The sequence below is a fragment of the Chiloscyllium punctatum genome, chromosome 11 (assembly GCF_047496795.1).
Source record: "Chiloscyllium punctatum isolate Juve2018m chromosome 11, sChiPun1.3, whole genome shotgun sequence".
In the NCBI taxonomy this organism is placed as follows: domain Eukaryota; kingdom Metazoa; phylum Chordata; class Chondrichthyes; order Orectolobiformes; family Hemiscylliidae; genus Chiloscyllium; species Chiloscyllium punctatum.
Window position 1 is genome coordinate 107,555,172 of NC_092749.1, and position 14,545 is coordinate 107,569,716.

The following is a 14,545-nucleotide window of genomic DNA, read 5'->3' on the forward strand; positions in this document are numbered from 1 at the left end:
AACCGCGGAAATCGGACCCATGAATACAGGGGTCATCCTGTATTTTAAATATTATAATTGTCTCATTCATATTAAATGTAACTCAAGTCTGCTCACCACTTGATGGCAACAATGGTGTCAGTTTCCTTTCTCCACGTCACATTATGCATACATCTCGGTATTAGTCCGTTAATTTATTCCAGTATTTTTAACTCTTCCTTCTCCCTTGCTTTTTAAGGAATATGTTTTTTCCTTCATTTCAGAGTGCCGCTATGATTTTCATTTTTCAGTTAATTCCCAAACATGCATCTGGTAAATAAAAACAGACAAGATAACACGCAGTATCAAAAACACATCGGTTGTCCAATAGCAGCAATAAAACCCCTTTCATTGTCTAGATTTCCTCTTAATCTTTTCACAGTTCACCCCCTGCAGCATTTTCCTGCCTAGCAGACTGCAGCTACTGTAGATATTTTAATCAACCTGTTCAGGAATGTTATGACACACCTCTGGAGCAAGTGGGACTTGAACCAGGCCTCCTATTTGGGAGGTAAGGACACTGCCACTGCGGTACAAGTGCCCTTGCCGTTACTGTTTTCTGTGCTATGTGAACAAATGGCTGTTATACTTGCTGCCATGTAATCACTCATTTTTACAGCAACATAGATAAATGTTTTCTAAATATGCATTGTTGCAGAAATATTTATCACCGACATTGGAACAACAATGCCTGTGATTAATTGCTTTCGGTGGTTCAACTTTTAAGCAAAATTGTGTGTGTTACATGAACAATTGTGTTGCAATGCTTTGTCAAAGTACTCAGTATTGAGGACAGCCAATATGCTAGTGCTGCTGTAACCATCAGAGTGAATTCTGATGCAGTGATTCACTGCAGGTATTGAGTGTCGAAACTTCAGAGGAAACATACAAAAAATGCATTACCCTCGGCATTAGCATCAGCACCAACACGATTGAGGCAAGAGTCATGCTGGTTGCCTTACTTTAGGCATATCTGCTTCCTAACCTAGCTTTTGTGAATTCATGTTTCTGCAGAGCGGAATATTCACTATAACATGTCCTCGTTCAATGAATCAGTTGGACTTGGATACCTGAAAACCCACGCAATAGAGTTTGTCAAGTATCCTTTGTGGTGATTTGAATGAGGCAGTACATTCTGAACAAATGCTGCCAAACTACGGGAGTGCCTCAGCGATGAACACTGAATACTGAGCTGACTGTGCTGGTCCGCCTTGCAGTGACTGCAGCGATTGCTGTAGCTGATTTAGTGGTATCTTAAGGATGAGAATCAACTTCATTGACATTGCAACATAAAATATGCTGCAGATGAAAGTGTTGGTTCAATGAAGCAAGGTCTTAGTATTAGGAGAAGTCAACTGTGATGACGTTCTTACAATTCCCCATACTGTGACTTTTTTTCACTTGACAGGGTACAAACGAAGACATCATAAATTGGTCATGCTGTCTACCTGCTGGATAACATAAATGATTCATTAAGAGAGCCCCTGAATCAAGTTGCGTCCCCATCTTCTTGGACTCAGCAGTTTTTATGGTATTGGAAAGATGTGAATCTTAGAGTTTGAAATGTACAAGTGAAACATAAACTAGCCAGAGGTATTGTCACAGTCACCATTAGATGCCCATGTTAGGGTCAATTAACTCGATTGAACTTGCATTCAGTCTCTGGATCAGATTAACACCAAGAGCATGTGGTTTGATCATTACTCTGGCTCAGTAAAACTCAGGATCTGCTACCTTGTATGCCTCACTCTGTCACAGCACCCTATGACCTGAATGTCTTTGTTTGCTATGATCGGCCTGTTGTTGTCACCATAGTCCCATCAGAGAGAGAATTGACTGGTGGTGATTTAACCTGAGGCCACCAGACCTCAGGTGAGGGGGGAAGTTGAGAAGGGGAGTCCTTCATGGGAACCTCAAACCGGTCTTGGGAACTGAACCCACACTGTTGGTATGACACTGCTCTGCAAACCAACAATCCAGCCAACTGAGCTAAGCTGATTGATCTGCCTATACTCCTCACAAAACAAAGCTTTTTACTGTACGTAGCTACATGTGACTACAAAAAATCAAATCAAATTAAATTGTGTCCCTCCCATTATTAAAATTCATGGCCCTTTGCCATAGTTTGATGAACAATCAGCAAGTCTGTCTTCAGCTCTATATCTAAAGAAAATCCTGTATATCTGAGTACTCTGGCTCAAAGACTGATGCGGAGGAATGGGTTTCAGATCATAGGTCACTGATGGGTCTGGCTTCACCTCAACCACGCTGGGACTAGTGTCCTGGCAAATAGAATGAGTGTATAGAGAGGACTTTAAATTAAATGGGGCAGCATGGTTGGAGGGTTCAGAATGGGAGAACATAGGTCTACAAAGCAAAAGGACATGACAAGCATTGCAGGGTGACGTTACCCAAAGTGGGAAAGGAAGGAGCAGTGTACAAACTTTTTTTTAAGAAGTATCATATAGGTTGGAAAAAAATGGTAAGATGGCAAAGTTAATGGCTCTTAAATGCATGTCAAATTTAGAACAAAATAAAGGGAGTAAAGGCAGTTTGGAGAGGGTGTTGGGGCATCTTTATTAACATGAGATTGAATAAATAAGCAAGAAATAGCAAGTTTTGAGAAGATTTGTAGCTCAGGTTGAGGTTCTGGATATAGGTTTGCTCGCTGAGCTGGAAGGTTCATTTCCGTATGTTTCATCGCCGTAACATCTTCAGTGGGCCTCTGGGTGAAGCACTGCTGATAATTCCAGCTTTCTATTCATACGTTTTGGTGTTTTTGGGTTGTGTAATTTCCTGTGGTGATGCCAATTCCTATGTCATTTCTAGTTCTTTTTCTCAGGGGGTGGTAGATGAGGTCTGAGTCGATGTGTTTCTTGATAGAGTTCTGATTGGAATGCCATGCTTCTCGGAATTCTCGTGCGTGTCTCTGTTTGGCTTGTCCCAGAATGGATGTGTTGTCCCAGACACGCACGAGAATTCCTAGAAGCATGGCATTCCAATCGGAACTCTATCAACCCAAACCCCATCTACCAGCCCCTGAGAAAAAGAACAGGAAATGATATCACAATAGGAATTGGCGTCACCACAGGAAATGACATCACCAACCCAAAGAAACCCAAACATATAAATAGAAAGCAGGAATTATTAGCAGTGCTTCGCCTGGAGGCCCACTGAAAATGTTACCTAGTATGGTGACGAAACGTCTGGAAATGAACCTTACAGCTCAGCGAGCAAACCTACATCCACTGCAAGAAATGATTTTGAATCAGAAGATGTAGATTACATATGGCTAAAGATAATAACTATTAAGGGAAAGAAGACACTAGTGATAGCAGTCTATCGGCCCTCTTACAGTCACTATACTGTAGGACAGCAAAAATGTCAGAAGGCATTGATGCCATGTTAGGAAAGCAGTGTATTAATCATACGTGATTTCAATCTTCATGCAGATTGGGAATATCATATTGGGAGAGATAGCCACAAGGAAGGATTCCTAAAGTGTATTTGACAATTTCCAAAAATAGTATGTTGTAAATTGGAAAAGAACACAGACTGTTTTGGATCTGGAAAAAATACTGAGGCAGGTTTACTAAATGCTTATATTTAGTACACAGCACCAGCTAGACCACACTTATTATATTGTGAAAGGTTTTGGTCCCCTTACCTCAGGAAAGATATGCTGGCATTGGATGCAGTCCACAAAAGATTTGCTGGCGTAATCCAAGGTGTGGATTTGCTTCTCTAGCCCATCTATTGGTTTAACTCACCTGTTGCTCTCAGTCCCCAATCTTGAGAGTTTTACAGCCTCATCATCACACAATCAAGCTTAGACTTTCTCACCTTTGATTAAGATTTTTGAGACTATAACCAAACACTTTTGAATATGAAGTTTCAAACTAAAATCCATAAACTGAGGTAATCAATTTCATAACTTTTCTGAACTAACTCCGTTTGCTAGGAGAATTTTTTTTTCATACATCTAACTTCAACCAGGAGTTCTGTGAACCGGCAAACTAAAGTTTTCACAGGCGTGGGTTCATCTCCATAAAGCAAAATAAATTTCTAATCTTCTAAATAAAAAACAGACTGATGTTCTGCAGTGTTTACTTTGTCCGCTCATAAGACTCTCCCAATGCAAATGCATTTCCATTTTCTCTCCAGGAAGTTCCTCTCTCAGGCTTCAGAAAAAAATTCATGCCTCGTGAAATACTGCTAATCTTATACTTAGATGCCCTCGTACACACAGATCAAAACCCACTTGCCACTAGTTCAAAATCCAAACTCTAGTAAATTATCTTAAAGTATATATGTGAGACCATCAGAACTCGCAAGTCCAAGCATCGACATACAGTCATACAGCACAGAAATAGACCCTTCAGTCCAACCAGTCCATGCTGACCATAATCCCAAACTAAACTGGTTCCACCTGCCTGCTCCCGGCACATAGCCCTCCAAACCTTTTCTATTCATGTTCTTATCCAAATGTCTTTTAAATGTTGTAATTGTACTAACATCCACCACTTCCTCAGGAAGTTCATTCCGCATGCAAACCAGCCTCTGTGTAAAACATATGTCCCTCGTATTTTTTAAATCTCTCTCCTCTCACCTTAAAAATGTGCCCCCTAGTCTTGAAATGCCCCATCCTAGGGAAAAGACAAATACCATTAACTCCAACTGAACCCTTCATTTTTTGATAAACTTCTATCAGGTTGCCTGTCAACCTCCTACAGTCCAGTGAAAAAAGTCCCAGCCTGTCCAGCCTTTCTTTATAACTCAAACCTTCTATACCCCGGCAACGTCCTGGTAAATCTCTTCCCAACTCTCTCCAGCTTAATAATATCCTTCCTATAACTGGGTGACCAGAACTGAACACAGTTTCCTCGAAGATGCCTCACCAAAGCCCTGCACAACCTCAACATGACTTCCCAGCGCCTGTACTCATAAGGACTGAGCAGTGAAGACAAGCATGCTAAACACTTTATTAAGCACCGTCTACATGTGACAGGGTGGTTAAAAAGGCATTGGGCACACTTGCCATCATTGCACATTCCTTTGAGTTTCCTGATGAAGGGCTTTTGCCCGAAATGTCGATTCTCCTGCTCCTCGGATGCTGCCTGACCTGCTGTGCTTTTCCAGCACCACTCTAATCCAGACTCTGATTTCCAGCATCTGCAGTACCTACCTTTGCCTATAGGAATTGGGAAGTCATGTTGCATGACCTTACAATGAATCTCCTTTGCTAATGCTACACTCCTAAGTGACATAATGGGCCCTGAAAAAAAATTGGTCCCGAGAACCAATAAACCCTCTCAAATCAAGAGGGTCAATTCTGCAACATATCCTCATTATAAGCTGTGGTGTCATTCTAGCAAATCTGTCCTCTATGCTGTCTTTTAAGGTCAATAAGATTTCCATGAGGTTCAGTCGACAAAAGTGAATGAGTTATTACAGATGTGGTCTAACCAAAGGACTGTGCAACCGAAGAGTCAAACCACCACATCTGAATTTGAATCCCTTTGCAAGAAAAGCAAAGATTTCCTGAGTTTTGCATCAGAAGCTGTGCAACAGCCAAAAAGACCACTATTGTGCAATATGGATAGCCCTGCAGTTTAGAAGACAGTTTAAGAAATTCACCAAAGATCCTCAGACAGCAGCTCCCAAACCCACAACCACTCCCATCTGGAAGGACAAGGGCAGCAGATACATGGGAACACCACCACCTTCAAGTTCTCCTCCATACCACCCACCATCCTGACTTGGAAATATATCCCCATTCCTTCACTGTCTCCGGGTCAAAATCCTGGAATTTCCTCCCTAATGGCATTGTGGGTCAGCCCATTACAGGTGGACTGCAGCAGCTCAAGAAGGCAGCTCACCACCACCTTCTCAAGGGGCAACTGGGGACAGGTAATAAATGACCCGGCCTCAACAACCCTCTACGGTAAAAAAAAATCCACAGGTTAACTGAGAGAAGTTAAACAGAGGTTCCTATCTACCCTCATTGGCGGATATAAAAGACCCGAAGGTACTAGTTTGAGGAAGGAGGAGTTAACCTTGGTGTTCTGGCCAATAACAATCCCTCAATCGACAGGACGAAACAAATTATCTGGTCATAATTTCATTGCCAAGTTCATAGACTCTTGCCATGCTCAAATTGACTGCCATATTTCCACCTTAGCGCAATGACTGCAAAATAAAAAAAAATTAATTGATTGTAAATTGCTTCAGATGGTCCTGAAAGTTTTCAGAAGAAATTATGGCCGGGCCAACATTTATTTCCCACCCCTGAGTACCTTGAACTAGTCCACGTAGTGAAGGTAGACCCATAGCACTGTTAGAGAGTGAGTTCCAGGATTTTGATCCAGCGTCATTGAAGGAACAGAAATATAGGTCCAGTTGAGGGCAGTGTGTAGCTCAGAGGAGAAATTGCAATTGGTGGTGTCCCCAAGCATTACTTTCCTTGTCCTTCCGGGTATAGAGGTAGTCGGTTTGGAAGATGCTAATTGAAGGAGCCTACAGTGTTTTCTTGTAGGTAAGTACACATTGCTGAGTCTGAACATCACTGGAGGAGGAAGTGGATGTTTGTGGATATGGTGTCAATCTAGTGGCCTGTTTTGTCCTGGATGGTGTTGAGCTTCTTTTGAAGCTTCCCTCTTCCAGGCAAGTGGGGAGTATTCCATCACACTCCTGACTTGTACCTTGCAGACATTTGTCAATAATATGTAGATGTTGTTTACATCTCATATTCACATTAAGCATGAATTTGTATTGTTTATAATGAGTGATTTTTTAAAAAACTGTAGCCAATTGGACTGATGCTGTAATTTCCAATCACCGTAGAAGATGAGCTGTAGCAAGAGGAAAGAGAATATAAGTATCCTGGTAGCAATAAAAGCCCTGAACACAGAAAAATAATCACAGTCAATTTACATTCATGAGCTTATCCTTTTTCTCCTCTTTCAGATTTAGTTTCTGGTTGATAAGACAAAATTGATACCTAACGTATAAAACATAGCAATGCAGAACTAAAATTTAATTTGCAGATATGTAATTATCTATGTATAAATGACATTCTCATTTTGTTTAATTGATAATTTGTGGAATAATGGAAGGGTATTAAATTAAAACTTAGATTCTCTTCACTGTTTATATAAATCTGTGATTAAGGGCCTTTTGTTTTCTGTAAACAGTGAACAGTCCAAAGTAGCTAATGCTCCAATGTGCACTTACCCACAGACTTTACACTTTAAGGAGACTATAAGGAGAGACTGGATAGGCTGAGCCTTTCCTTCCTGGAGCACAGGAAACTGAGGGGTTACCTTATAGAGGTTTATAAAATCGTGAGAGGCATAGATAAGTTTATAGCCAACAGCTTTTCTCCATGGTATGGGGAGTCTAAATCTAGAGGGCTTAGGTTTAAGTTGAAATGGGAAGATACAGAAACGTCTAGAGAGGCATTTTTTTTTCACTTAGAGGGTGGTAAGTTTCTGGAATGGGCTGCCAAATTTAGTGATGGGGGCGAGTACAATTTTTGTCATTTAAGAAACATTTGGACAGGTATATGGATAGGATAGGGATGGAGGGATATGGACCAACCACAGGTAAATAGGACTAGATTAGTTGTGAAAACTGGGTGGTATGGAAAAGTTGGGCCGAAGGGCCTGTTTCCATGCTGTAGACCTCCATGACTTTACACGGAGGTTTGTTCAGGAAACAACTGAATATCACATTAATCAATCCAATTGAAGATTCAATAATGCACCGCACGCTGTCCAAATTAGTTAGAGTTGTAAATGTAGGTGCCGTAAACAAAATCAAGGAGGCAAAAGAAAGTTTGGATTGAGATTGAATGAACGATAAAAAAGTAAGCAAAGAAATCTCCAACAACAATTAAAATCTGAAGGAATGAGACTCCACACATATTCAAAATCATTTCTTGTGCCAGAGAGGTCCTGGGAATAAATTAAAAATTAACACCACACTATTAAAAGGGCATTTACGTTGCACGGACAACTTAGTTTTTTTGTCTTTGTTTAGCAAGAGTCCAAGAATTTCATCAGATTCAATACATTCTAGTCAGGAGCCGGTCATCAAGATGCTGCTTTCTTGTTGCTTTATGAGGAGATGCGAGTCACAGACATCAGATTATGTGTTACATCTCTATGTGTCAATATCTGAAAGTTGCTAATATGTGGGCATAAGTAATTGTGAGTGCTGTCGTCTCATTGTTGCTTCAGCAGCAAAATCCAGCCCCGCATCTTTCAAGCCAGATGTAACACAATTGTTTTACATTGTCTCATTCAGCTTTGAATTGTTTCTGTGTTACAGATATAACGGGATCAAAAAAGCACATGCAGCATCATAGTTAAGTGGGTGAGGCATTGGTTGAAAACCCCACGTGGTGTTACAAAGATGGTGGTGGGAGATAGGTCTGAGTGGGATGCTGTTTGGAGGTTTGGTGCAGACTCAATGGGTCAAATAACCGCTTTCTGCACTGCAGGGATCCTGTGAGTCTATAATCAGCTGCATTTTGGAATAGCCTCTTTAGCTCCCTGACTTTCTCCTGCTCACCACTACAGTCCTGAACCCCCTGCTTCCGTCCCAAGCCTACTGCTTCTGTCACTTGCTTTACTTAATCTCTCTTGCAGCCACCTTCCTGTATAGTGAAAGTTTATAAGACCATAGGAAATAGGAACAGGACTATGCCATTCAGCCCCTCCAGCCTGCTCTGCCATTCAATAGGATCACATTCCTCACATCCACTTACCTGCACTTTCTTTCTAACCCTTGATTCCCCAACTGATCGAGAATCTATCTCAGCCGCAAATATACACAAGGACTCTGCCCTCACAGCTCTCCGTAGCAAGGAGTTACAAAAACTCAGAATCCTCTGAGAGAAGAAATTCTTTCTCATCACAGTCTGAAATTTTGAGACTAATTTGAAGTTCATAAGAAGAGTCCAACATGACAGAGTAAGGGAAGGAGTCAGTGAGTGGAAGAGAGTCTGGAATGGGAGAGAGACAGCCAGTGAGACAGTATCTGTAGAAAGAGTTAGCATATTCAAAATTTATTTTGTTTGAAAGTTCTTATTCATTTCTTAATATAGGAATTTGGGAATGCACTTCATCGTACAGAGTATGATGTTTAAATTATTTTTCTCTCCAATGGGAAGTGCAATCCAGAACCTGACTTTAGCTTTCACACAGGTTGCAATGGGAAAATCTGATTTTTTAAAAGTTCTTTTGCTTAAAGTTGCATTTTTCAGGTTTGTCACTATTGAGCAAAGAATTATATGACATACATTTGACATATTTGCCAAAACCATCACTTTCTGAGTATAACTGTTAGAAGCTTTGAACCAAAATCAAAAGATAATTCATACACAATGTTAGACTCATTATCTTCACCTTGATCCTCTGAACATGACATTTAAGTAATGATTGAATCATCGCTCCCCTTTCTTCTGCAGAATGGGATTTGCAAAGTAAGGGAAATAAAGAATAATGACAATGTTGAATTGTAAATTTGTATGTACATGCTGCTGCAGCTGTTTTTGGTTCATTTTCCTTAATGAGCTTCATAGTTATAACAAACGACAAATGAGTCGTATCTACCCCAAGGGAGGCCGAGTGGATTCCAGCAATTACATGCCTCAAATCTTCTGGAACGCTGGCTGCCAGATGGTCTCACTGAACTTCCAGACCCCAGGTAGGGACTGCTTGGACTTGCTGTGCAGGAATCAAGAAGGGGCTGCCAAACAGATGCCCTTGGATGAGGCTCAATCATTTGCCAGTGGCATTTCCATCAGCAGACATATGGCCCAGCACAGAATTGCCTATGTAACCAAGAAGCCATGAAAAATGCACAGTGAAGCCTCAGTGTTATGCAGATTGAAAGTCACAGGATTAATTCCACTGTATTGTCCACTACCAACAGAATTTTGATTAAAAGCTATGTGTGGGCAAGCTTCATTTATAATTCCCGTTTTGCCTGACAATAGGGCACAATTATAAAAATGAAAGAGGGTCAGTTGCATCACTCTGGTGCACCGCTATCATTGCACATTTGACATTTCAGTGACTTCTGGCTTGGAATCTTTCACCCAAGCCAGTGCAAATCCCAATATATCCAAGTACCGATGGGAGAACTGAACCTAAATTAAACTATAGCAAGTTATATTTTAGCAATAAACCTCATATCTGAATGACTTTTGCTTTAGAATGGTTTGCCCCTATGTTATGTTATGGATAAATCACAAATCCCAATAATGAATGATTTTATTGTCACATATATCTAGAAAGATTTAGTGAAAAGTGTTTTGTCGCCACAAACCGATGCCATTTTGAGTTACAAAATGAATAAGAAGAAATTACTGAATAGTTCATCTTCTGTTCAAATTGGGGTCTCAAGCATACCTCCAGGACTTCTACAAGGTGTTCTGGGCCTCAAGGATTCCCTGCTCCGGGTACAGCACCAACATTGCTGATGCCCAGGAGACCCTAGCTCTGCTGCTGCCTCACCAACAATGCCAAGAATCTGTGCTCCCCACCAAGAGTCCCCATCAATGTAACTGGCAAAATATGGACTGATTCTAACAAAGCGTGAATGTAAAGGACATCACAGGAAGAGTACTTCCGAATTTTCTGTGATGCACTCTCAGTGGTCATGGATTATCAATTGCTTTGTATACTCAGTGGAATTGGAGTCCACCATGAAGTCATGACCACGTGGGAGGTGGTGGGGTGGGGGGGGGGGGGGGGGGGGGGCGGGTGGTGAGTGGTATTCCTCCATGCCCTTCATTGCTGACACCTGGACCTCAGTTATCCAGTTCTGGTTGAGGTCAGTACAGAATGAATCCAAATGAATGCATGACGGACCAAGTTGTTGAGGAAGTGAATTTATCTTGGGCAGAAGCGATCTGTTTTGACCTTTTTTTCAATCCATTCTAGCTTAGAGCACAGAACATTACAGCGCAATACAGGCCCTTTGGCCCTCGATGTTGCACTGACCTGTGAAACCAATCTGAAGCCCATCTAACCTACACTATTCCATTCTCATCCATATGCCTATCCAATGACCATTTAAATGCCTGTAAAGTTGACGAGTCTATAACTGTTGCAGGCAGTGCATTCCACGCCCCTACTACTCTCGTGAGTAAAGAAACTCCTTCTGACGTCTGTCCTATATCTATCACCCCTCAATTTGAAGCTATGCCCCCTTGTGTTAGCCATCACTATCCAAGGAAAAAGGCTTTTGCTGTACATCGAGTTTGATGTGGTTGAAAACAACCACCTAACTATTCAAATTCAATTCTCCCACGCTTGGCACCTAGCCTTGCATTCCATAAAAATATTTCTTCAATGTTATGAGGATTTCAGGCTCTACCACTCTTACAGGCAGTGAGTCTGAGATTCCAGTCTCCCTCTGGCTGAAAAATCTTTTGCTCACATCCCCTCTAAACCTCCTGGCTCTCACAGCACCAGGAACCTGCATTCGATTACAGCCTCAGGTGACTGTCTGTGTGGAGTTTGCACACTCTCCCTGTGTCTGTGTGGCTTTCCCCCAGGTGCTCCAGTTTCCTCCCACACTCCAAAGATGTGCAGGTTAGGTGAATTGCCTGTGCTAAATTGCCCATAGTGTCCACGGATTGATGCATTAGTCAGGGATAAATGTAGAGTAATGGGGAATGGGCTTGGGTGAGATACTCTTTGGAGGAACAGTGTGGACTTGTTGTGCTGAAGGGCCTGTTTCCACACTGTAGGGATTCTTAAATCTGTGCCCCCTCATCAATGATCCCTCCACCAAGGGGAAACGTTGCTGCCCTGCATATAACCCTCATAACTTTCCCTCAGAGCATCTTATGGGGAAAATCTTGAGCTTTTTAGTTGAAGTTGGCTTTGAACCAACTTCAGCTTTGGGGCAGCACGGTGGCTCACAGTACCAGGGTCCCAGGTTCAATTCCAGCCTTGGGCGGCTGAGTTTGCACATTCCCCCCGCATCTGGGTGGGTTTCCTCTGGGTGCTCCGGTTTCCTCCCGCATTCCAAAGATGTACAGGGCAGGTAAATTGGCCATGCTTAAAAAAAAATTCACATAGTATTAGGTGCATTCATCAGAGGGGGATGGGTCTAGGTTGGTTGCTCTTTGGAGGGTTGGTATGGACTTGTTGGGCTGAAGGGCCTGTTTCCACACTGTAGGGAACCTAATCTAATCATACCATTGTCCCAGGTTTTAAAAGTGCCATATATCACACATCATTGTATAATTCCCCATCATTTTAATGGAAACAGTTGATCCCTTTAAATAAACTGATTAAGACCACCATTAAGTTAGAAGCATGCAAACATTTTAAAAATCTGTTTGCTCATGACAGTGTTAATATTGAGTTAAGAATTAAAGTATCAATGTAACAGTTTTTTTTTAAAATCCCACTAATTCTTGTTGAGCATCTACATTTTGATACCTGTCCTATCTGACCTAATTCTGCAATGTTTTATGTCGCATAACAGATTTGGCCATGCAGTTAAACCAGGGAAAGTTTGAGTACAATGGATCATGTGGGTAAGTAAATATATCTCTCCTGTTAAAAGGCTAATGCAGTGTTTCAGCTGAACTTAAATATATCTAAGTACTGGCACTGAAAATTATTTTGCACACTATCTATACTTGCATTTAAACAATTCATTAAGGGTAATTAAGTGAATAAAACTTTATTCAAATACATAAATTCTTAAAATATTCTTTAGATTTCTAAATTCAGTCACTTAGGTGCTGATGTTGGCCATTTAAGTGAAAAGAGATTTTGTAATTTTATTTTATTCACTCATGGGATGTGCGTGTTGTTGGCTGGGGCACCATTTACTGCCCATGCTTAGTGCCCATTGAGAAGATGCTGGTGAACTGCCTTCTTGACCAAGTCCATGCAATCCACGTGCTGTAGGTTGACCCACAATGACCCTAGGGAGAGAATTCCAGGATTTTGACCCAGCAAAAGTAAAGGAACAGTGATATATTTCCAAGTCAGGATGGTGACTGGCTTGGAGGGGAACTTGCAGGTGGTGGTGCTGTCTAAGCATCTTTGGTGAATTTCTGCAGTGCATCTTGTAGAAAGTACACGCTGCTGCTACTGAGCATTGGTAGTGGAGGGAGTGGATGCCTTATGGATATGGTGCTAATAAAGTGGGCTGCTGAGTCCTGGATGGTGTCGAGCTTCTTGAGTGTTGTTGGGGCTGCACCCATCAAGGGCAAGTCACATTCCTGACTTAGGCCTTGAAGATGGTAGACAGGTTCTGGGGAGTGAGGAGGTAGTTACTTGCTGCAGTGTTCCTAGCCTCTGACCTGGTCTTATGGCCACTCTGTTATGTGGTGAGTCCTGTTAAGTTTCTGGTTAATGATAACCCCCAGGATGTTGATTATGGAGAGATTCAGTGATGATAACACCATTGAATGTCTGGGGGTTGGTGTTGGGCGGTTCATTTGTCTCGTATTGGAGATGGTCATTGTTGGCATTTGTGTGGCGTGAATATTACTTGGTACTTGTCAGTCCAAATCTGGATATTGTCCAGATATTTTTGCATTTGAACATGAACTGCTTCAGTATCTAAGAAGTTTCAAAAGTGCTGAACATCGTGCAATCATTGGCAAACATCCCCACTTCAGACCTTATAATGGATGGAAGGTGATTGATGAAGTAGTTGAAGATAGTTGGGATTAGGACACTACCCTTGAGGTACTCCTGCTGAGATGTCCTGGAGCTGAAATGACTCTCCTCCAACAACCATAACCAACTTCCTTTATGTCTGGAATAATTCCAACCAGTGGAAAGTTTGCCCTCAGTACCAAATTATTCCAGTTTGTGTAAGGCTCCTTATTGCCACACTCAGTTGAATGCAGTTTTGATGTTAAGGGCTGTCGCTCTCACCTCACCTTTAGAACTGAGATGAGGAGAAATTTCTTCAGCTGGAGAGTGATTAATCTCATTGTTGTAGAGGCCAAGTCATTGTGTATATTTAAGACAGAGATAAAGTTATAGAGTCATAGAGATGTACAGCACGGAAACAGACCCTTCGGTCCAACTTGTCCATGCCAACCAGAGATGCCAACTCAATCTAGTCCCACCTGCCAGCACCTGGCCCATATCCCTCAAAACCCTTCCTATTCATATACCCAATCAGATGCCTTTTAAATGTTGCAATTGTACTAGCCTCCACCACTTTCTCTGGCAATCATTCCATTCACGTACCACCCTCTGTGTGAAAAGGTTGCCCCTTAAATCTCTTTTATATCTTTCCCCTCTCACCCTAAACCTATGACCTCTAGTTCTGGACTCCCTCACCCCAGGGAAGAGACTTTGTCTACTTATCCTATCCATGCCCCTCATGATTTTATAAACCTCTATAAGGTCACCCCTCAGTCTCTGACACTCAGGTAAAACAGCCCCAGCCTGTTCAACCTCCCCCTATAGCTCAAATCCTCCAATCCTGGCAACATCCTTATAAATCTTTACTGAACCCTTTCAAGTTTTAC

General features: G+C 41.8%; 1 protein-coding gene and 1 long non-coding RNA gene across 16 annotated transcripts in view; one reads left to right on the forward strand and one right to left on the reverse strand.

Annotated features, from left to right (window-relative positions):
* Positions 1–14,545, forward strand: part of plcb4a (phospholipase C, beta 4a) — a 560,059-nt gene that overhangs the window by 419,776 nt on the left and 125,738 nt on the right. For all 15 annotated transcript variants that reach the window (XM_072581470.1, XM_072581466.1, XM_072581480.1 and 12 more), the window contains 3 exons: positions 1,033–1,117; positions 9,605–9,729; positions 12,529–12,580. In XM_072581470.1, the coding sequence (XP_072437571.1) occupies positions 1,033–1,117; positions 9,605–9,729; positions 12,529–12,580 (262 nt within the window). The remainder of the gene's footprint in view (positions 1–1,032; positions 1,118–9,604; positions 9,730–12,528; positions 12,581–14,545) is intronic.
* The window catches only part of LOC140483306 (uncharacterized), a 130,890-nt gene that overhangs the window by 7,551 nt on the left and 108,794 nt on the right, over positions 1–14,545 (reverse strand). Inside the window, exon 2 of the long non-coding RNA XR_011961929.1 lies at positions 97–288. This is a non-coding gene — a long non-coding RNA (uncharacterized lncRNA). The remainder of the gene's footprint in view (positions 1–96; positions 289–14,545) is intronic.